At 34.5% G+C, this 20,286-nt stretch overlaps 1 protein-coding gene across 4 annotated transcripts in view; it reads right to left on the bottom strand.

The window, feature by feature from the left end:
• GAS2 (growth arrest specific 2) overlaps positions 1-20,286 on the bottom strand; it is a 198,689-nt gene that overhangs the window by 56,897 nt on the left and 121,506 nt on the right. For all 4 annotated transcript variants that reach the window (XM_029208390.1, XM_029208392.1, XM_029208389.1 and 1 more), the window contains 2 exons: positions 10,978-11,041; positions 2,755-2,896 (listed from right to left, as the gene is read on the bottom strand). In XM_029208390.1, coding sequence (XP_029064223.1) covers positions 2,755-2,896; positions 10,978-11,041 — 206 coding nt within the window. The remainder of the gene's footprint in view (positions 1-2,754; positions 2,897-10,977; positions 11,042-20,286) is intronic.

The raw sequence follows: 20,286 nt of genomic DNA, 5'->3' as shown, positions 1-20,286 counted from the left end.
TCATCTACCTCTTCTGAACTGGAGTATAGGTAAAACTTTTCCAAAATCCCTTTCATAGTTGTTTCACCACCTTCTCCCTCCTGTCCTTCTTCTCCCCTTCTCAAGGATGAGGAATGGCCACATGTGAGACAAGCTGGTGAAGAAAGGGAACCATTCTAACTACTTTTCCCAGGCTCATGGAAATGGTTTCAAGGGGCAACATCTCCTCACTCTGCAAAGCTACAGCAGAGCTGAGAAGTGCACATATTTCCAGAGCACATGGCCATTCCAGATAAATAGAAAAAGGGAGAGTCTTTTTTAAACTTTGATTACCCACATTAATAATTTATCCAATAAGCATGGTACTAGATCTAGCTGAATAAAATATGGTCCTTGTCTTTGAGAGCAAGGACCATACCTAGAGAAGAATAGGTATTTATGCCCAATAAGGTAAACACTTCATTAAATATATAAAAGAACTTGAGGTACCAAGGACAAATTTGTCAATTTTACCTGGGATGAGAGATGCCAAGAAAAGCTTTCTATAGAAGGCCACACAACCTGAATTTTAGAAGATGAAAAGGTGTCTAAAAGTAGATTTCAAAGATGAGCAGTGTGAGGAAGCCAAGTGAGGAAAAACACAGGGTATAAAAAATCCTTGGGAGTTTGGGATTAGAGTATAGGTTTACAACAGATACATCAGAATGCAAGAATGAATCCATAGGGTAAAAAAGTCTGGGAAAGACAAAATGGGCCAGAACATGGAGGGCTTATGTGACACATACCTGAGTCTGGGCTTTACCCTGGATATTATAGAGCCCTTATACAATTTTAATCAATTCTGAGTTGCGTTTTGGTTGATCATTCTGGTAGCAATAAAGTTCATGGAGAAGAATTTCAAGAACAGAGTGCTCAACAGTGTCAAACACCAGAAAGTGGTCTAATAATTTGAGGACTAAGAAATTCATTTGATTCAGTAATTCATTCATTAGGAGGTTAAGGGTCAGACCTCTGACTCTAATGCATTAAAGGAAGTGAATGGAGGTAAGTGCTGAGAGGAAAAGGCCTAAGATCAAGCATAGTAACCCCAGAAAAACACTTTTATGAGAGAAAGACTAAAAGGAAGATCTTACTCTAAAGTAAGTCTAATCAAAAAAGTATAATTGAGAGAGAAGAAAAAATTGTTCTCATCAATATATAAATAATGTGCCACTATCTACTATTAGTACAATGTTATTCAATTACCTTACAAAATAAAAATGAAACAGCAGGATTCAAGACATGTGGCTGATCATTAAAAACATTCCTGTGATTTTAACGTCCTTTTAGGTGTATTATTAAAATGCCCTGCCTATCCTTTCATTTCTGAGTGGATTGAACAAAGGAAAACTAAATTAAACTGGTATTGGATAAGATACCTTGATGGGCTAAGTTTATGTGTGCTACCCTTAGCAGAAATAGGAGTTCTCAATTGGTCAGACAAATTGTTATATTTCTGCTCATTTAAATCTGCAATATAGGTTATAGTGTCACATGGAAGAAAGAAAAGATGGGGGAATCTTTCTTTCTGCATCCTACAGCACCAATCAGCCATTTCCCCTGCTCTTTTCAGCTCAGACCCTTGGGAGGGAAACTCTCAGCTACAGGCTAGCTGTCCTTTTCAATCCTGCCTATTCCTTATAACTGGTATTATGGTTGGTGCTAGTCTCTAAGAACTCTCCTTGTGTATGTGAGACATACTTCAGTCTGACATCCCCGAGGTTTCCATTTTTTATAAAACCCATAGGTTTTTGACATTTACGCTCAAAACATATGTGCTGGGAAGTAAATGCACACACATGACACACTACTTAAGACACAACAGAAGTAGCCGGAGAATTTTATTTCATCCTGTTTACTGTTACACCCAGAATCTGTTTTCTGTAATTATGAGGGTATAATGAAAATATTTCCTAATCTGACAAAGATGGTGTCTCAAGAACTCTGAGGGTTGGTGACCTCAGAGAGTTAGACAAAATTAGGTTGGAATCTAAGCTCCTCTCTTCCTCTCAGCAGGTATTTCAACTTCAAGTCTCAGGTTCCTCAATAAGAAACCTGCCCTAAAGATAACAAGAGCACTTGAAGAATACTGGCAGAACCCGGCCCATAGCAGGCAGTCAGTAAAGGGCAGTTATCTTCTCCATGGTATTTTGCTTTTCCTTCTTTAAAGATCCTCAAGTCCCATGCCTCAGGCTTCTTATCAGTGAATAAGGAAACAGGAACCAATAGTATCAAGGCTTAAGTGTTTTCAAAGACAATTTTCAGGAGGATGACTTATTATCCTAAAATTTTAGATACTACTCAGCAGAATTAAGTGACGCTTTATTTTAAATAAGTGGCTCAGTTTTGAATCTCAAAATGAATTGCAGGACTATAAACTTCCTCATAGGATTTTTTTTTTTTTTTTTGCAGTACGCGGGCCTCTCACTGTTGTGGTCTCTCCCGTTGCGGAGCACAGGCTCCAGACGCTCAGGCTCCGCGGCCATGGCTCACGGGCCCAGCCGCTCTGCGGCATGTGGGATCTTCCCGGACCGGGGCACGAACCTGTGTCCCCTGCATCGGCAGACGGACTCTCAATCACTGCGCCACCAGGGAAGCCCCCCTCGTAGGATTTTAAAATAAATTTCAATAACATTGGAATAGGTAAAGGTTAGACTGATCGAAGATTGTACAGAATGAGTTTTGAAGTTCAAAAAAGACCAAGTGTTGATAAGAAACTTGACCAATTTTACTTACTGCATCATCCAGTAAGTTTCCCGTACTCTTTTTTCCAGAAGACTTTGATGAAGGCGAAGGTGAAGGAGAAGGGGCAGAGAGTGTTTCTTCTTGTTCAATTTCTTTTTCCAACTTTATCAAACCAGGAGGCTCCACACCATACCTTTTTAAAAGACACCAGATCAATACACATGCATAAGTTGTAATAATGATACACTTAGCCTTATGTTGCATCCAATTATACCATAGGACCAAACTGCTAACTTTTCAAAACAACATTAACTTTTCTCTGGCATTGAAATAGTATGTTCTTAAATTGGCACCCTTTTAAGCAGGGAAAAACACACACACCCCCATACATACATACATATATATTTATAGTTACATATACATATGCATATATGTTTATATCTATATACGAACATATAAATGAATAGATGCATAACATACTAAAAATAAATTAAAATACTCCATATAATATATTAATGAGTCAATAACATGAATTACCATATTAATTTAGTCTTCAGCTTTCAGATTTACTAGCTTTAATGATATTAGTGCTACAATTGAACTCCTATTTTGAATATAAGCTTGTTAAAAATGGAAATAAAATCAGGGAGTCAGAGTCAAGTTGAAAACAGCAATTTACCCAAATAAATGTCCTTAAATGAATTAGCAGAGAAGAAATTCACTCTTACGTGTATATCTTTATGGACCCAGAACAAGGTAGAATGGGTAATACAGTACATTGGTCATGCTTTTAAGACCAACATAATGAAAGCATGTACAGTATTACTGAGAAAGAAAATGAATAAAGAAACAAAAAATAATTTAGAATAACAATATGTTAAAAATTATGTGTTGTAAATTGTAAATGCCACAGCAGTTCAAAGACAGAGATGTAGTTGTTAACAGCATTCTAATCTCCCATATTTTTCTTAGGCTAAGTTTAAATTTGGTTTGGTTTCCTAGATGCATATCAATTGTACCTAAGTGAAGGAGGCCAAAGATAATTCCAGAATTTGAGAATTGGGAAGGATCTTTGGGTTCATGTAGTTATACCCTTTCATTTTTACAGAATAAATAAAACAGATCCAGAGGAAATATAGAACGAGCTAGGAACAGAATAAAGATGCAAATCTATGTTTTCTTACTTCAGGTTTTCTCTGACATTTTAATCAGGTGATCACGTGTCAGAAAGAAGAGGAAAAAGTCACTTGGAAATTTTTTCAAAATAGGCTGTGGACTACCTACAAAGTAAATAACCTTTATAGAGAGAATAAATATGTTGGCAATATGTCTAATACCTTAGAGTGAGTGAATAGTATATTAAAACATCATTAAATGTAAAAGCTTAGGTTATTGGCATCCTGTTCTAATGGCTTGTTATTTTAAGTGACATCATCACACACGTCAGGTGGCCTTTGAGAGCTGGAAAACTTATATCAGAATTCAGTACAAAGCAGTGTAAGCTGGCACAACTCAAATAATAATTGCTGTTTTGCTAACTGCCTCTAGTGAACAGAGTAATTTTTAGTTACATAAATCATTAACTAAAAGACTTTAGGCACTATTTATCACATATCAAACCTTTTATACAGATTAGCCAGTTAACAGGACATTTGTAGAAACATGCAATAGACCGCAGATTCCATAACAGTAGAGACTGTCTGATTCACAGCATACCTAGCAGCCAGTGTAGGTCATGGCACACAATAGATACTTAATAGCTACATTTTTTGAATGCAAAAAATTTCCATATTCTCATATAACAATGAGTTCAGGCTCCAAAGATGAATTAGATTTCATTGTTTTGGACCTTTAAATGCATATCACTTTAATAAAACATATCGACATTAAATGTAAATAAGTGTTTTACCCCCCAAGAATGTTCTTCTAGAAAACTTTAAACCCTATTCAAAACTAAAATACATTTTTAACTTTCTAGCACTCATTAATTACACTTAACTCAACCCAGCATCTCATTACTGTTGACAAGTACCAGTAATATTCACTTGAAGATTTGGGTATCATTCTTCCCTGAGGCAGACTTGAGCTAACTATGCCATTAACCTACTCTTTAAATTTAGCAAATCACTTAACCTCTAAGAGTCTGTTTTCTCTCAGGAAAACACAGATGAAAGTGGCCTGTCCTAGAGGTCTGATGTAGCAGGAGAGAGAGAGAAGGAGGGAGGGGAGGAGGGAGGAAGAAGAAAGTTAAAAGAGCAACTGTTACTGAACGTCTTCCATGTGTCTGGAACTTTTGGGCATCTTGACGTACATTATTTCTGAGCCTCAGTTTTAGTTCACTGTAAAATGCAAGTTCTAATTCCTGTGTTTTAATACAGTTAGAAGGAATTAAAACAGTATCCATTACACTCCCAGTACAGTGTCTGACACATGGCACCATCTCTGAGACGGCTGTTGATAACTGATGTATCAGAGCTTGCACAACCAGGAAACTGCAGCATTGAGGTCCTTTTGCCAAAGTTTTAACTTTTTAAAATATACCACCCAATGAAATTATGTAACAGCCTCAAAATTAAGATGTAGTGTTATTACTATTGTTATATTATTACTATTGTTGGTATCCTTTACAAAAAAACTCACCATAGGCTTTCTTTAAATTAATTTTCCTAGAATTGTAGGATGGCAGGAATATGTTGGTGCTGGAGCATAGCAGAACAAGTTATAAATTCATTTTTGCTGCTAACTCGCTGGATGAACTTCAACAGGCAACCCTTTTTAATCCCTCTAGACTTATGTGAATTCTTAGTTCCAACAAGGTATAACATTTTGCTACATTTAATGTTCTCAAGATAATAATATAAACTGGGCAGTGAAGCTAGAGGAATTTAACATGCTAGAATTCACAGCCAATTAAAAGTCAATCATAAATGAAAACATCATATTTGAAAGTATAAATTGGGTCAACTGGAAAATATGATTTCATTTGTAATTGTAGGTGGATTCATGCCACCTTTCAGGAGCAGGCTGGTTGGGTTGCACAATTTTTTCTTTTTCTTTTTTTTTTTTAACAAAGTGAAATAATAAGAAATATGTTATTAAAGTAACAACAAGCTCCACTCCATGTTGAATACAAAACAAAATTTGAATGACGTTGGTAACAAAGTCATACATGGAAAACTTTGCCCTGGAGATTTTTCTTTATCTGGGAATGCTGAAAATTAGCTATGCCACTGAACATAGAAAGTCAACACTAAGCCCCAAATTTCTGCTTATATTGGCTTTTGAATACTTCAAGCTGCTTAAGGTACAGTCAGCCAGTCCTGAAATACACACTTCAATATGATTCATTGGCTTCCTGTCTGTCTGGAGGTGTCAACAGTCTGTAAATCATGAAATTCCCCTTGGGTTGGGGGCCTGCACCTGAAGCCAGCTTAGTCACCAGTAGGTCTTTTTTCTGCTCTCCAAAAGGCTGCTTCATTCTGGTTTCCATGATTAACTCTATACCACTCTACATTTTGATTTTGTTTATAAGGTTTTCAAAAATTTATAGTGTTTTCTATTCTTGTCCAACTACAAGATTTCAAAGCTTTGCGGGAGAAGGGGCAACTGTTGCTTTCAAACTGAATAAGGGTAAACTAAAGATAGCAAGAAGGTTGAATCCACTAAAACCAAATCTTTGCATCTGTATACCCCAGTGATGTGAAATTAGGGGGGATACTGAAAGGGCAATATCATATTATAAATTTTTGGTCTCATTTCAAAAATGCATAGTGCTAGGGAAATGGTCTTATGGTTAATAACTTTATGATGAGATCTTAGAAATGGACTTTTCATTTTTCTGGCACAGGATATAGCTTTTGAGATTGGTCTAGATGAAATAATTGAGCCCCTAAACTAAGCCCTGAACTAGAAAATTTACTCAAACTATTTACTAGACTATAATTTTCAAAGAAGAGACATCTGGAGCCTATTTTACTAGAGTTGGAGGGATAAAGTTTAGAAACTCCCCCTTCTTAAGGCATACAACAGATAGTTTATAGATTCTTGCAAGATGGTTTCTGCCCCATTTTTAATTCTGTTTTAAAGTTATTCAAAGATAGATTTAAATTTGGATGGAAATTTCAATCATATGAAAACAAATTTTATTCTTAGCAGTCAGAGTCAAGCTCTTTAAATAGGATGAGTTAATTAATAAGCCTTGTATAAGAATATTTTCTTTTAAGTAACATTTCATTAAGGTGTGGATTAAAATAGGAGACTAACAAAAATATTCACAAAGTATATTTCTTTTGAATGGTCATAAATTTTGTTGAAAATGAAGAAAACACTCAAAAGTAAAAATATAAAAAGCTTCCCTCTGATGTTGACTATTCATCACAGCCCCAAACCAAAATATCAAAAGGTTTTTTTTAGTTTTATCATAAAGCTAATCTTAATTCTGCAGTCTTAAAAAAGGTTGAATTCCTAGTAACCTTTTTTAAACAATGAATATCAAAGCACCCTCATTAAAAAGATCTTTTTATTGACCTGTTTTTGCTGAATGTTTTATTTCGCAGAAGGCAAACGTGCATATTTTACACACAGAAACTGACATGGTTTCTGAAATATTAACAGAGGGATTTCACTCTCCAGTGATGACAGCTCTGTTTAGTTGAAAATAAAAGGAAGTTTCACCCATGAGAACAAAAATAAGTAGTTTCATTCTCCCACCCCACAGCTCTCAAAGGAGCTTCACGGAGTGTTCCCAGGCAAGAGAATACAGCAGGGAATCAGAAATATTTAGTGAATCATTTCTAAAGTGATGTTGATGCTTTTAAGATGACATCTATGTAAATTTGAGAAATAAATGTTTAGAATCAAGTGTAAAGAAACATCATCTATCAGTGGAAAAAACACAAAACTCGCAAGGTTGTATTAGGATTTTCTTATGGTCAAACCTCATCTGTTGTGTGTACAAATTAATGTGATTCTTGAGAGCTCTCCAAATACCACTTCTGGTTTTGTCTAATGCTGTCTTAATTCAATAATTCAATAACTCTGTCTTAATTCAACTCCATAGAGGAGTACAGGGAGGAGGAAGCACACATACAATGATCTAGATAAAGGTTTAATATATCTAAAGAAAAAATTAGGAGTAAAATAAGATGGAATGATGAATTTCCCTTTTTTCCTTCAACGATTATGCTTCAACACAGGGCTAAGGTAGTGATGTTTGGGTTTATTGGGTTACTGTTTTTAAAGCACAATTGAACTTCCATTAAAATTTTGATAAAATCTTCAAATGTGTACAGAGAGAAACTTAAATAGACCTTTATACTTAAATGTTCAATCTATCCATTTGGCATTCAGCTGTTTAACCTTATGCTGCACACAAAAGTGATGCCCTGAATAATCTGTTAGCATATTTTTTTTCTTTTTCATGGTAAGTGTGCAATACTTCACATCACTTAAGTAGGTGAAGAAGATAAAAGGCAAAATTTACAAATTGAATATTGTAATGTATTGTCTTAATCCTTAGATCACTGCTTTGTGAAATTAGTAATTTTCTTTTGTAATGTGAATAATCTCTGCTTTTATCACATGGTCATAAAGTGAGGTCAGAAATGTAGCCACCCATTCTTATTAATAATAATAATAATGATGATGATGATAATAATAATAATAAAGAAGGCAGCGGAAACTTTTGGAGGTGATAGATATATTTATGGCATAGATTGTGGTGATGGTTTCATAAATGTATACTTATATCCAAACTCATCAAGTGGTTTGCATTAAATATGTACAGCGTTTTTTTGTATGTCAACCGTATCTCAATAAAGTGGCTTAAAAAAAAAAAAAATCGGACTTCCCTGGTGGTGCAGTGATTGAGAGTCCGCCTGCCGACGCAGGGGACACGGGTTCGTGCCCTGGTCCACGAAGATCCCACATGCCGCAGAGCGGCTGGACCCATGAGCCATGGCCGCTGAGCCTGCGCGTCCGGAGCCTGTGCTCCGCAACGGGAGAGGCCACAACAGTGAGAGGCCCGCGTACCGCAAAAAAAAAAAAGAAAAAAAAAGAAATGGAGCAACCCAGAATCTCAATTTTAAAATATTTGGGGAAAAACACACACAAAGCACTTCATATAATGCTTCACCTTCAAATTGACCAGGCCATTATGATTCCCTTTCATTAACCAAGATATTAATTTGTTTTATATACGATGGCAAGGGGCAATTCATGACAGACTCAGTAGCTGGAGGAAAGGTGATTCCTAAGGGAATTTTGTCATTGGATAGCATGCCTTCTTCTTTGATGACTTGTCATAGTTAAAATGTTTAGTTCAGCAAGATTCCTAAGTGTTCAGATAATAAAGAGTATAATTACAAAAAATAAAATAAATCCAGAAAATAGGTAAATAATGTACACCAAGCAAGAGGAAAATGACAACTCCCAGCTAATTCTGTAGATAGCGCCACTCCTTTTTACCTCTATCACAACTTTCAGAATCATGATGCCTGTTTGATCCACATATTTAGGTTATCAAAGCACCAAAATAGAATCTGGCATTTCAGAATATTCTAATGATATAATTAAAATAACCAAGTAAACAAAAAGTTTTCTGCCTAATCTCCTATTACCCAGGAACTTTAGACAATCTTTCTTTTACTCTAGCATTTCAGGGGCAGCAGCTCATTTACTGAGATTTTACTTTGTGTGTATTCCTCCCTCCTGTATTTTTAATATCACCTTTCTTAGGGGATATCTGCTGAGCCCAAGGACTCAAGGCTGAGTCCTTTGACTCATAGCTGTTTGTCCTGCAGGCCAGAAGGCTTAAGCATGGTAGAGGAGTGGCTTAGCAGAGTCCTAAAAGCAATAGGTACCTTTGTCTCGCTCCCACTCAGAACCCAAGAAAGTGACAGCATTGAAGGGGAATGGAGTCCTAAGAAACAGTCAGATACTATGAACTATGCCTGAGTAGTAGAGACCTGAGTGGTCAGAAGACAAGGGGACCCTCTCCAGAGGCTGTCACACAATATAGCTGGGAAAGGTGTGGGAGAAAGTAGGGACATCCCTAAATGTCTCAAATTGATTTTTTTCACTCCTTATTGAGTGGAGCCTCATTCTTATTTAATTCAAATTTTTAAAAATTAAAACAATCTCTCTCATCCAATTATTATGATAAAGTAAAATCCATACCTGATGAACAATTTGTTAAGATTATGTTGACTATGATGTTTTAAAGAACTTGGGGTTACTTCTGACTACAGTGAATTTTCCACTGGCTCAAAAAAAGGGCTATTCATTGGCAGCAAGTTTTCTACCCATTGCTGTAATTTGCTGATGTGCTCACCTTGTCTTTTCTTTTCTTTATAGCTCTCCCTTTGAGAATTAACACCCAGAGCAAACTCTTACTTTGTCTTATTGGTTCATCTGATCTCAATGCTAGAAGTATAATCAGATCTGGATGAGAAATGAATTCTAATTAATTCTGAAGTTTTATTTTGCATCAAGATCTATTGAAACATTTATATCTTCATTTGTAATTCTTTGGGCTTTATAAAACTGTCAGAAGCCTTGTTTGAGGATTTGCAATGTAATAAGGAGAAGACATGGAACCAAATCAAGTCAGCTGAGCTAATAAAGTCCCTTCTCCTGCTTATTTAGCTACAGTTATGATTTCTACAATTACTTCTTGTTTTTCTTTTCTAGAAAAAAAAGATTCCAAAGATATCTCTACATATGAAGGATAATATTCTATCTTTTTCCAATCAAATTATGGAGAATAATTTTAAAACTATCCATCCACTCAGGAGTAGAAACCAAAAGAGTTGAGGGATGAGATGTTAAATGGGGAAAATGAGGAAAAAGGAACAAAAGAAGAGGCTGAAAATTATTAAAAAGTAAACAGGAAGAGAGGGGTGAAGGAGCTGAGAAAGAGAGAGAGTAATGGGAATAGACTTTCCACTAAGGAAAGCATAATTGTCACATACAATTTCATGTACAAGATCCTCCCCAGCCTCCCAAGAAAGAGTTGCAAGGAAAATGTATTCAATTAAAGGATATTTAGAAAATGCTTAAACATAGTGACTTTGACGATAAGGCCACGATGTTAAGAATATCGGTGGTCCACTTTTTTAGTTTGAACAATTGCTCTCAAGATGTTCATACTGATCATATTTGAAGGAGTTGCTTCTCAACACCTAGGTTAAACATCAGCGATGAAAAGGCAGCAAGCTTCTCAGCTGCTTGGATGCTGAGATGGTCGTCTTAAGTAGCAGCAGTAGTATGACCTACCTGGCTGCAATCCGGCCAAGCTCCAGCAAACAGAGACACACTTCTCTGGGTTGCTTGTGGAGGACTGAAAGACAAGACAAAGGTGGACACCTTTACAATAGAAAGGACAGTAAAGCAGCTCAATGGGGAGCAGGATGGACTCCCTCATCACTCATGGTCCCAGTAAATGAGCTAGTCTTCATTCTGATATTCATAGAAACCATCCTATCCCACAGTACAGTTAGCTTTGCTAAAGTCCTAAAGCAGTTTTCAAAACTCTTTGCCCAACTTCCTCCCCAAAAGCCATGAGCCTCAGGAATCCCACCCTGAAAATATTTTCTTCAATTAGTTAATATTTGTAAGTCAATATTGGAAACACATGTAGCTATAATTATGATATAAATAGTTGATGGATTACTTAAAAACAGACAGCAAACATAAGACTATGAAGCAAAGTCTGGTCTTTTAAAAATCCTAACTCTATCTTCACCAGTGATTTTAGCAGAAATAATGCAATGAATAAGGATTAAAAATTACACATCACGGTCCTTTGTTATCCTCCAAACAATAATGTCAAGTGAGCCCTCTGAAACTTGATGTCTTCTCCTAATGAAATTTGATTAAATGATACTTTAGAAAGAAACACTTTCAACTGACTGAATTTTGTAAATATGCCATCAGCCAGTTTTGCCCATAAAATGAGCAAATTAGAAGATGGTTCTTTGCATTGATATTTCTTTTCTAATATAATATGATTACTTAATAAAGCTGCTTTATCAATTGCTCTGGACACGTTCAGTAATGTTGACAAATCATACTTGCACTTGTTGAGCCTACCAGAGGAGTATGTACTGCTTATAGTTTTTTCTTTTTAAACTAAGATTAGAGAATTTTTAAAATGTTATTATATACAGCACCTAACAACAGATATTGGGGGGAAAAGATTGAATTGAGAATGGTCTTTACATAGACACAATATCCTGATAAAAGAAAATACTAGTTATTGATAAACATTAAGAAAAATAGCAATATTGCTTCAATTCTTAAACATAGAATTTTATAGTAATTTAATTTCCCAGCTTTATTCTATTCCCCCCACTTAAATATCTAATTCCTTCTCTCCACAGGTTATGGCAATGGCAATATTTGCCACTGACGCCAGAATGGAATTTGTTGGGAGTGTGTGGTGAATAGAAAAATACATTTACTTAGATTATAAAAGTATATGATTTCACTTGGCTTTAAACAAACAAAAATTTATTATCTTGCTATAAAATGTCATCTTTAAAGCTTTTAAAATAAGTTCTAATATCATCAGCAATGTTCATTAAAATAGAATTGATTATGGGAAATCTGAATTACAGAATCTTTCCATTCTTGGTAATATAAATTTGAGTTTCAGCTAACGCTTAGTGAATTGTCATAAAATCCAGGTTGGGGAAGTCTAAAATTACTTTTAACCAAAGGGCCTTAAAGCAAAGATATTTACTACCTCCAATTTCAAGTGAACCATTAGCTGACTCTGGCTAAATGATACAACTTTTGATATATTAAATCGACTTCAGTGCAATGAAATGTATGGACTGTAATATCACATAGGCATCAAATTCAAACAGAGAACAATAACAAAAATCATAAAACAAAAGCAAACAAATGAAAATCAATCTTCTTGTCTAGATAATCAGTTTCTTCTGATTTGGACTTTTTTTATCCTGTCCATGGTACAAAATAACAAACAGGAAAAAGGAATACATGAAAGCTGAAGTGAAGAAGATGTTTAAGGCCCTGCTAATACCCTCATCTTCAGTGAAAGCTGTGTGAAGCAAGTAGCTAAAGCTCAAGGAGACTTGGATACAATCTCATGCATTTTGTGATGGAAACAGTGTTAAAATATGAAAATTATTAGTGAACTGACCAAACTGTGCCAAGATGCAGTCAACACCAACTCTAAAAAGCAACACCTGACTCAACTATCATGATTCTTTAATCAACGTATTGTACTTAATTTGAGAGTATGTAAGAATTGGAAGTAAATACCAATAGATACATTCAATGGAAAATAAAATTCATTCTGAAGAAAAACAGTAATGTGGGTAATGTAAGAAAGACCATGTGATATGCAGGATGCACTGCTATTGTGTATTCAGCTATCAATTTAAAACAGCCTTTGCATGCCAACACTAAAATATCAAATCTACAATGGACTCATTAGAAAATCAATTTGGCAAACTGAAAAGTAACTGCATGATTCTCCTTTTTATATCCTTAACAGAACGCTTATAAAATTTAAGACAAATAAACATCTCACTCAGCATTATTCCTTAGGAAAATGATAATAGAAAGATGATGTTTTACTTCCCAGTTTTCTTGGAAGTGTTATCTTTAATAAAGCAATTGCTTTGTTGCTTCAAAACACACCTATAATATTGTCTCACTTGTTAATGGCATTTTGAATATTGGGCATATCATGCCTGATCCATAATGGCCAAAAATATCATGTTTGATGACTTGTAAGCAATGAATGAGTTAAATCTGCAGAGAGGCATAACAGCACAATGACAAGAACAGAACAGAGTAATTACTCAGTAAACACTATGTCTCAAATTATCAAGGATGATGACAATTATGTCGTGATGATAATGGTTGTGACAATAAACAAACTGAATAAAGGCTAAAATCTTACCTAGCATATTTAGAAAAGGCAAGAATTTAAATTATGTCAAAGTTTATTTAATTGTAAAAGCAAACACTCTTACCTTATTCTATAAAATTAAATTCAAGTGTCTTTAAGTAGTATCTACATTATACCAAAGATATGACTGTGTTTGGTTTTTGCACTCAAGAAAGTTCTAAACTAAAGTTAACAGATGGAAAGAGAATAGTGACCATGGGATTTGATCCACAAAGATCTGGGTCTGAGTGTGAGCTCTAAAATTTACTAGTTTGTTATTTTGGGAGATTATAAAATCTCAGTTTTCTGAGGGAAAATAATGGTGTGTATCTTGCAATATTTTTGTGCGGATTTAACACAATATTATTCGTGTTATTCCTAGCCAATGTTTGGCACATAGAAAAGAATTCCCAAGGTTAGTTTTCTTTCTTTATTATTATTTTTGTTGTAAATTATTTGCTTAAAGATTATCTTCATTTAGCTTAGTTAATACACTCTTTTTTTTTCCTATAAGCATTTTTTTGTCTGTGCACCTGTCATGTGTAAGCCACCAAACTAAGCAGTGGAAGAAACTTCAGAATTAAAAAAACTACTATGATAGATGTGTATAATTTAAAGCGGTTATTATAATGAGTGTATTTTGAATATTTTGTCATTTATATTATATCAGAAATAGTTAATTCTAAATTTAATCAAATTTAAGGTTAAGTAGGTCAATTTGGCCAGCATATATAGACAGATATAAAGGAGAGAGCCTATCATTATTATGGGTTTGTGCTAAGCATAAAACTTAAGTAACAATTACATTAGAACATGTCATTTTATCAAACACTAAACATCTTACTGTCAATTTTTCTGCATCTCTGGGAATAAAATAATTTAGATGAACCCATTTTCGATAAGTTACCTAAGTTGATTATATATTGTATATATGAATGCATGTTTTTGTCAGGATGATTAGAAAGACAATTTTTAGTATATTGCATTTGAACTAAAGCCTTTATGTTGAGTTGTATGTACTACTCATTTTAAAGACATTTTACTGATTTGTCTTTTCAAAAATATAAGGAAATTTATACTTATATTGAGGTTTATGGTAGGAAACATTTTTTCACTCTATCATTACAATATTAATATGGTCTTTTGCTTTGAGTTATGGTTAGAAGGGGGGATCACTATGGCTTTCTTTCCTCTGAACAAATTATCTTTAAAACAAAAAGCTGTCTAGTCACTGGTGATTATTATGCAAAAGGTCTTATCATTGGAGGCTTCTTTTTAAATAATCAAAACTGTTTCGAAGAAAAGTATAAGGCAGAACACCTCTGGGAAAAGCAACACAGATCCCTGTTCAAAATATGTGGCAATCTTATAACCTAGATTCTGTTAAAATCTCATGGGCATCAAATGTCAAATGGAATGCTGCTAGCTCCAGGAATAGAAAATGAGACCTTCTGCTAAGGCAAGGGGTAGAGTTTTAATGTCACAGAATCTGCAAGGATAAAATGCATTAGACCATGAATGTATAGTTTTCCTATATATATTAAGTTTCAACAGATGGACAAAAAATGAAAATAAGAAAATTTCATTATCTATTTGGTTTATATACATTAGAGGCAATAATATTCATTTTGGTTTTAAAGGAAACTATATTTTAGATTTATATTTAAGAAAATATTTGCAAAACTTTTATTTTTGACTGAATATTAAATTGTGACAATATCATAAATTTAATAGCTTCCCACCTCCCCAGAGCAGAGAACAGATTCTCATACTCAGAAAGAGTGACATAGTAGAAGACATTAAACTAGATGTCAGAAGAACTGGTTTTACTCCTTTGCTACTTAAGTGATGGTCCACAGACCAGTAGCATTGGTATCAGCTGGGAGCTTGATAAAAATGCAAATTATTGGGTCCCACCCCAGACGTATTGAGCAAAATTTACATTTAAGCAAGGTTTCCAGGTGATGAATATGCACATTAAAGTTTGAGAATCATTATATTAATCAATGTTATGATTATTACAATAAGCGTCAATTATAATTCTACATCTATTTTGGTTAAAATATTAAAATGTGATTTGATATATGGAACATGTTCTAGAAATGTTTAAGATAACGGTGATGATGATGACGATGATGAATGGAGGAAAAAATAATTTGTGAATTGGATTAGCCCTTAATGGGTATTATGGGCATTTATCACCTACCAGGATCTATAAGGTACAAAAGATGCCTCCCAAGAAAGTAAAGGGATGGCTGTCTACATCATGTCACTCCCAGAAAGTCACACGCAGAAATCCTTGAGTTTAAAGGTAGGGAGCAATTAGGAATAGCAAAGAAATTTAGGTGCGTTAAAACTGATCTGAGGGAAGCTAAAGAGAAGAAAAGGCAAACAAGAATAAACCTCACAAACTCAAGAATGCTGAGTGTGTGTGTATCCAAATTTCTCAGAATCACTGTTCGCATTTAAAACAGGATACAGCAGCCATATAATTCACATAAACAAAGAGAATTCATTCATAATCTCATCAGTGATGGAAGATGTATAGAATAAAATGTAGTTAATTGCCTTTGCCACTAAGTCAAAAAATGTCCCACAGCAAGGAGTGCCCTTTCTGTCTCTAGCACCCAGACCTTATGTGAAATTAATGGATTAAGTCACTATCACTCAGAGCAGCAATAGGAGTCAAGAGTCTCTTCTAATTTGGTTTTTATTTATATTTTACTTTTCCTTTTACTTGAAATCATCATATGAACTTCTAAAATTAACTCATACGAAGCATAACTTTCTGTAACACAGGGATATGATCTTTGAAGGTTAATGAAGCTGAATTCAAATCCTAGCTGGGTCACTGAGAAGTTGTTAATATTGGGCAAGTTATTTAATTCTCTTGGTCCTAACCTAGCATTTTCATTATAAAATGGTGGTGTTGGGAAAGTAGATACGATAGCACATGTGCACTGCTAGGCTACCCTTATTGAGCATATAACTATTGTTATTTAATATTGCACAGTGAAAATTTGATTCTGGGAAAGCTAAAAGGCTGTCCCCTTTCCTAATTCAACCCTGACTCCATCAAATCCTTGATACTGGGAGACATTTTGTTCTCTCAAGGCGTGAGCCATGGCCGCTGGGCCTGCGCGTCCGGAGCCCGTGCTCCGCGGCAGGAGACGCCACAATGGTGAGGCCCACGTACCGCAAAAAAAAAAAAAAAAAAAAACCAAGATGCTAATAAAGTACTTTATAAGAACAGGTGTCAAAAAATCTAAAGTCTAAAATAAATTGTTCCTGGGGAAGAAATAATGTGAATATAAATGACCCAGAGCTAATTTGGTATCCTGAAGTTGTTATTCTACATTAATATTAATAAAAGTAATATAACTTTTTTTCTACAGAAATACTCTTATAGTCCTCAATACAGACAACAACAACACCAAGGGATGATTTATCAAACACTGGAAGGCAGGCATAGATTCTTTTTCTGATGTAATATGTATAAAACAGAAAATGTTAATGTTTAAAAATCCACACACAATCCTTTTCACTTTTGTGCAACATCAGACCAATACTGTAGGTAGGTCAGTGCTTGACCAGTGTTCAATAGAACAAAGAATTGTATAAAACTACTCTTCAGAGTCATGCATCAAAAGAAGACAGTGCCACACAGCAAACACAAATACAAAAAATAAAAAACAAATCACACACATTTGCATGCTAGCACAGCAGATAGCAAACCCTTTTCTTGCTGAGTAGATTCTTTCTCAGAGAAATAGATGAAGAATAGTCACTGGCCTCCAAATCCTATAATCATCCAATAACATAATAATATTGACACAATTACAGCAAGCAAAAAAATGTGCAGTTTTCAAATATTCCCTCCCCCATCCTTTTATCTTTTTCCATCTTCCAGCTCACCGGAATGTACATAAGTAAAGCAAAATAAACAAAGCTCTGAGGAAAAAATTAAGCTAACTTAACAATTTCTAAATCAGTGGGCTAAAGTAAATTACAAATAATAAATCCTCCATGCAATAGTATCACTAATTTAAGGAAATAGTTTCTACTTAAAATATCCTAGAAAAAAATCATATAGGAGCATCAATTTTAGGGCTCATAACTTAAAATTTATTTAAATTGAGAAAAAGTCATAGATATTTGGTCCTAATATAAAACAGCCCTTATAATACATTGATGTATAAAATATACTGATGTATAATATACTGATGTCAATAAATCTCTACGCAACTTGGTTCAAATTATCTTAATATAAATAAAATTGTTCATGTTTCAGATTACATGCCACACCTGTTTATGGTCTAAAGTGTGTTAATAGAGAACTGAAGAAGAAAATGATATTACTTACAACACAATTACTATTTATCTTACTTTCAGATTCTGAATATAGTATTTTTTTTGATATTTACTCATGTAAATGCTGAGACTTCATGTTCATACTATATCATAATTTTCCCATATTCTTAAATAGTCTCAAAAATATTATGAATATTATTTTTGCTTGGTATCTATGAATGACTACAGTTTAAGGTACCACCAAATAGATTCAGTTCATCCCCTTTTTTACTCTTATAAAAAATGTTTCAATGGACAGTCTATTGCTTATCTGTACTTACTTCCTTCAAATAAACTTTTAGAAGTAGAACAACTTGATAAAAAGATATGAGCACTTCTTAGATCTTACATAATGTCAAACTGCCCTCCAAAGAAGGCATGCCAACTTCCAGTTTTTTTTTTCAGCAATGTATAGAAGATCCCACTTTCCTCTATACTCAGCACTAAATATAAAATTGTTAATCCTCACTAATTTTTCATAGTTTTTATTTGCATTTGCCTTATTACTAAGGTGTCAAACATTTTTATCTCTGTCTTGGGCTTTTATAAGTCTTTTATGAATAAGCTGTTCATGATATTTATCCATTTTTCTATTGTCTCACTTCTGAAACACTATTCTGAGATATTAGTAAACTTATAATCCAAGAACTGATGTTTGACAGAGGAAAAATTCTCTCTCAAGAATGTCTTAGAAGATAAATGGAAGGTTACACCCTGTATGTGATCGCGTCATGTGGCATAGAAAGTTATCTGCCAAGAATCAAAACGACAAGCACGAGAGAAGCATATGGAATAAGATGCTGTCTATACTCCCTAGTTCATCCCTGGCATCCCTTCCCCACCCACTGAGATTTCTTGTCATTAGCTGTTGTGGAAAGAGAACAGATAGAGTGAGTCATGAATTAAGATCCTCCTGCAAATAATCGTACAAAAAAAGCACTGCAACAGAGGGTAACGTATCAGTTGCCACAAAGATAAGAATGCTTTATGCAGGCGAAGACCTTTGAAGAGCTAAAGACAGAAGCCTCTTGATACACATTCAGTACAATGATCTACTTTATCATTCATTCAAACAGATTTTTCCCCTTCATCAGGGCATCTTGTCCTTTTATTTGGTGTTCAAAACACTAGGACACAAAGGATGCTCTTCATCTTGTGTGCTACTGAAATGAAATCTTGAGGTAGGGAAAAAAGAAAACACCCTTGCCCTAAATTCCCTTTCAAAAGTGAAGTGTGAAAAGACAGCAAGCAGAGTACACAGTATTATTGTTGCAAGAAAGTCAATTCTGCAAGTGCAGCGGCTCAATCACTTCCTCACTCACAAGCGAATAATAAGAAAAATCCAAGGAGAATGGGTTCCACCTGGGGAAATGGAATTTCTCATTGGGCTTCCTCCTGATTATCATTAACATCTATGGGTACAGCTGTTTCCTTTCTCTGAATAATCCTGAAGTCAATGCTATAGTATTGGCTCCCTTCTTCCATCTCCACAGGGCCTATTGTACATCACCTCATGCCCTATTCTGAGCAGCAGAAATTTCAAATTTATCTTTTCATTGAGTAGCAAACTAGAAAGCCTAACTATTTGATTTAGTTTGGTACTGAGAGGATTCAAAATTATTTTAAAAATTTATAGCCTTGAAAATTTGGTCTTATTAAACCTTCTTGGCTATATAAATACATTTTAATTGCAAGGTATAAGTGAAGTTATACTGTAGAAGGTAACCAGAATCAAAGATATTTTAACAAACTACTCAACAGTTATGACATATAAATTATCATGTATTTAATTTTTATATAAAAATTTCTTGTTTATAAAGTCAGCTTTTTTCAAACAGGGTGAAGAACTCGACCATCTAAAAATTCTTCATGACATAATTTTATATGCTACAGAGTATGTATTTATATACCAGGACCATTGTTACATGAGCTGCTTTATGCTTTATTGTTTCAAAATAAAATGTATTATTTATTACCTGAATGGCGTTTTAAAAAGCCATCCAAGCTTCTTGGAGTCCAACTGAAAGTTTGGTTAGTTCAATTAACAAAAGAACTCATGAATAGTAAGAAAATTGAGACAAGACCATATTTACATTCAGAGCTCCTAGTAATCCACTTGGCCTACAGTAGTCACTGAAAAAATGCTTTTTTTAATGGAAACCTGTGTAGTAAACAAATTAACAAAAAATAAAGCAGTTTCCCCATGTGGCAGTTCTTCAGCAATGCAGGGGCACTCCAGAATTTTAAATCATGATGTTATTTGTCCACACACAAAGAGTGTGCTTCTTGTGACTAAGATTTGAGTTTTT

Source organism: Monodon monoceros, unplaced genomic scaffold (assembly GCF_005190385.1).
Source record: "Monodon monoceros isolate NGI ecotype Baffin Bay Population unplaced genomic scaffold, NGI_Narwhal_1 Super_Scaffold_7, whole genome shotgun sequence".
Classification (NCBI taxonomy): Eukaryota; Metazoa; Chordata; class Mammalia; order Artiodactyla; family Monodontidae; genus Monodon; species Monodon monoceros.
Note: the sequence above shows the minus strand (reverse complement) of the source record. Positions and strands in the feature narration are given on the sequence as shown.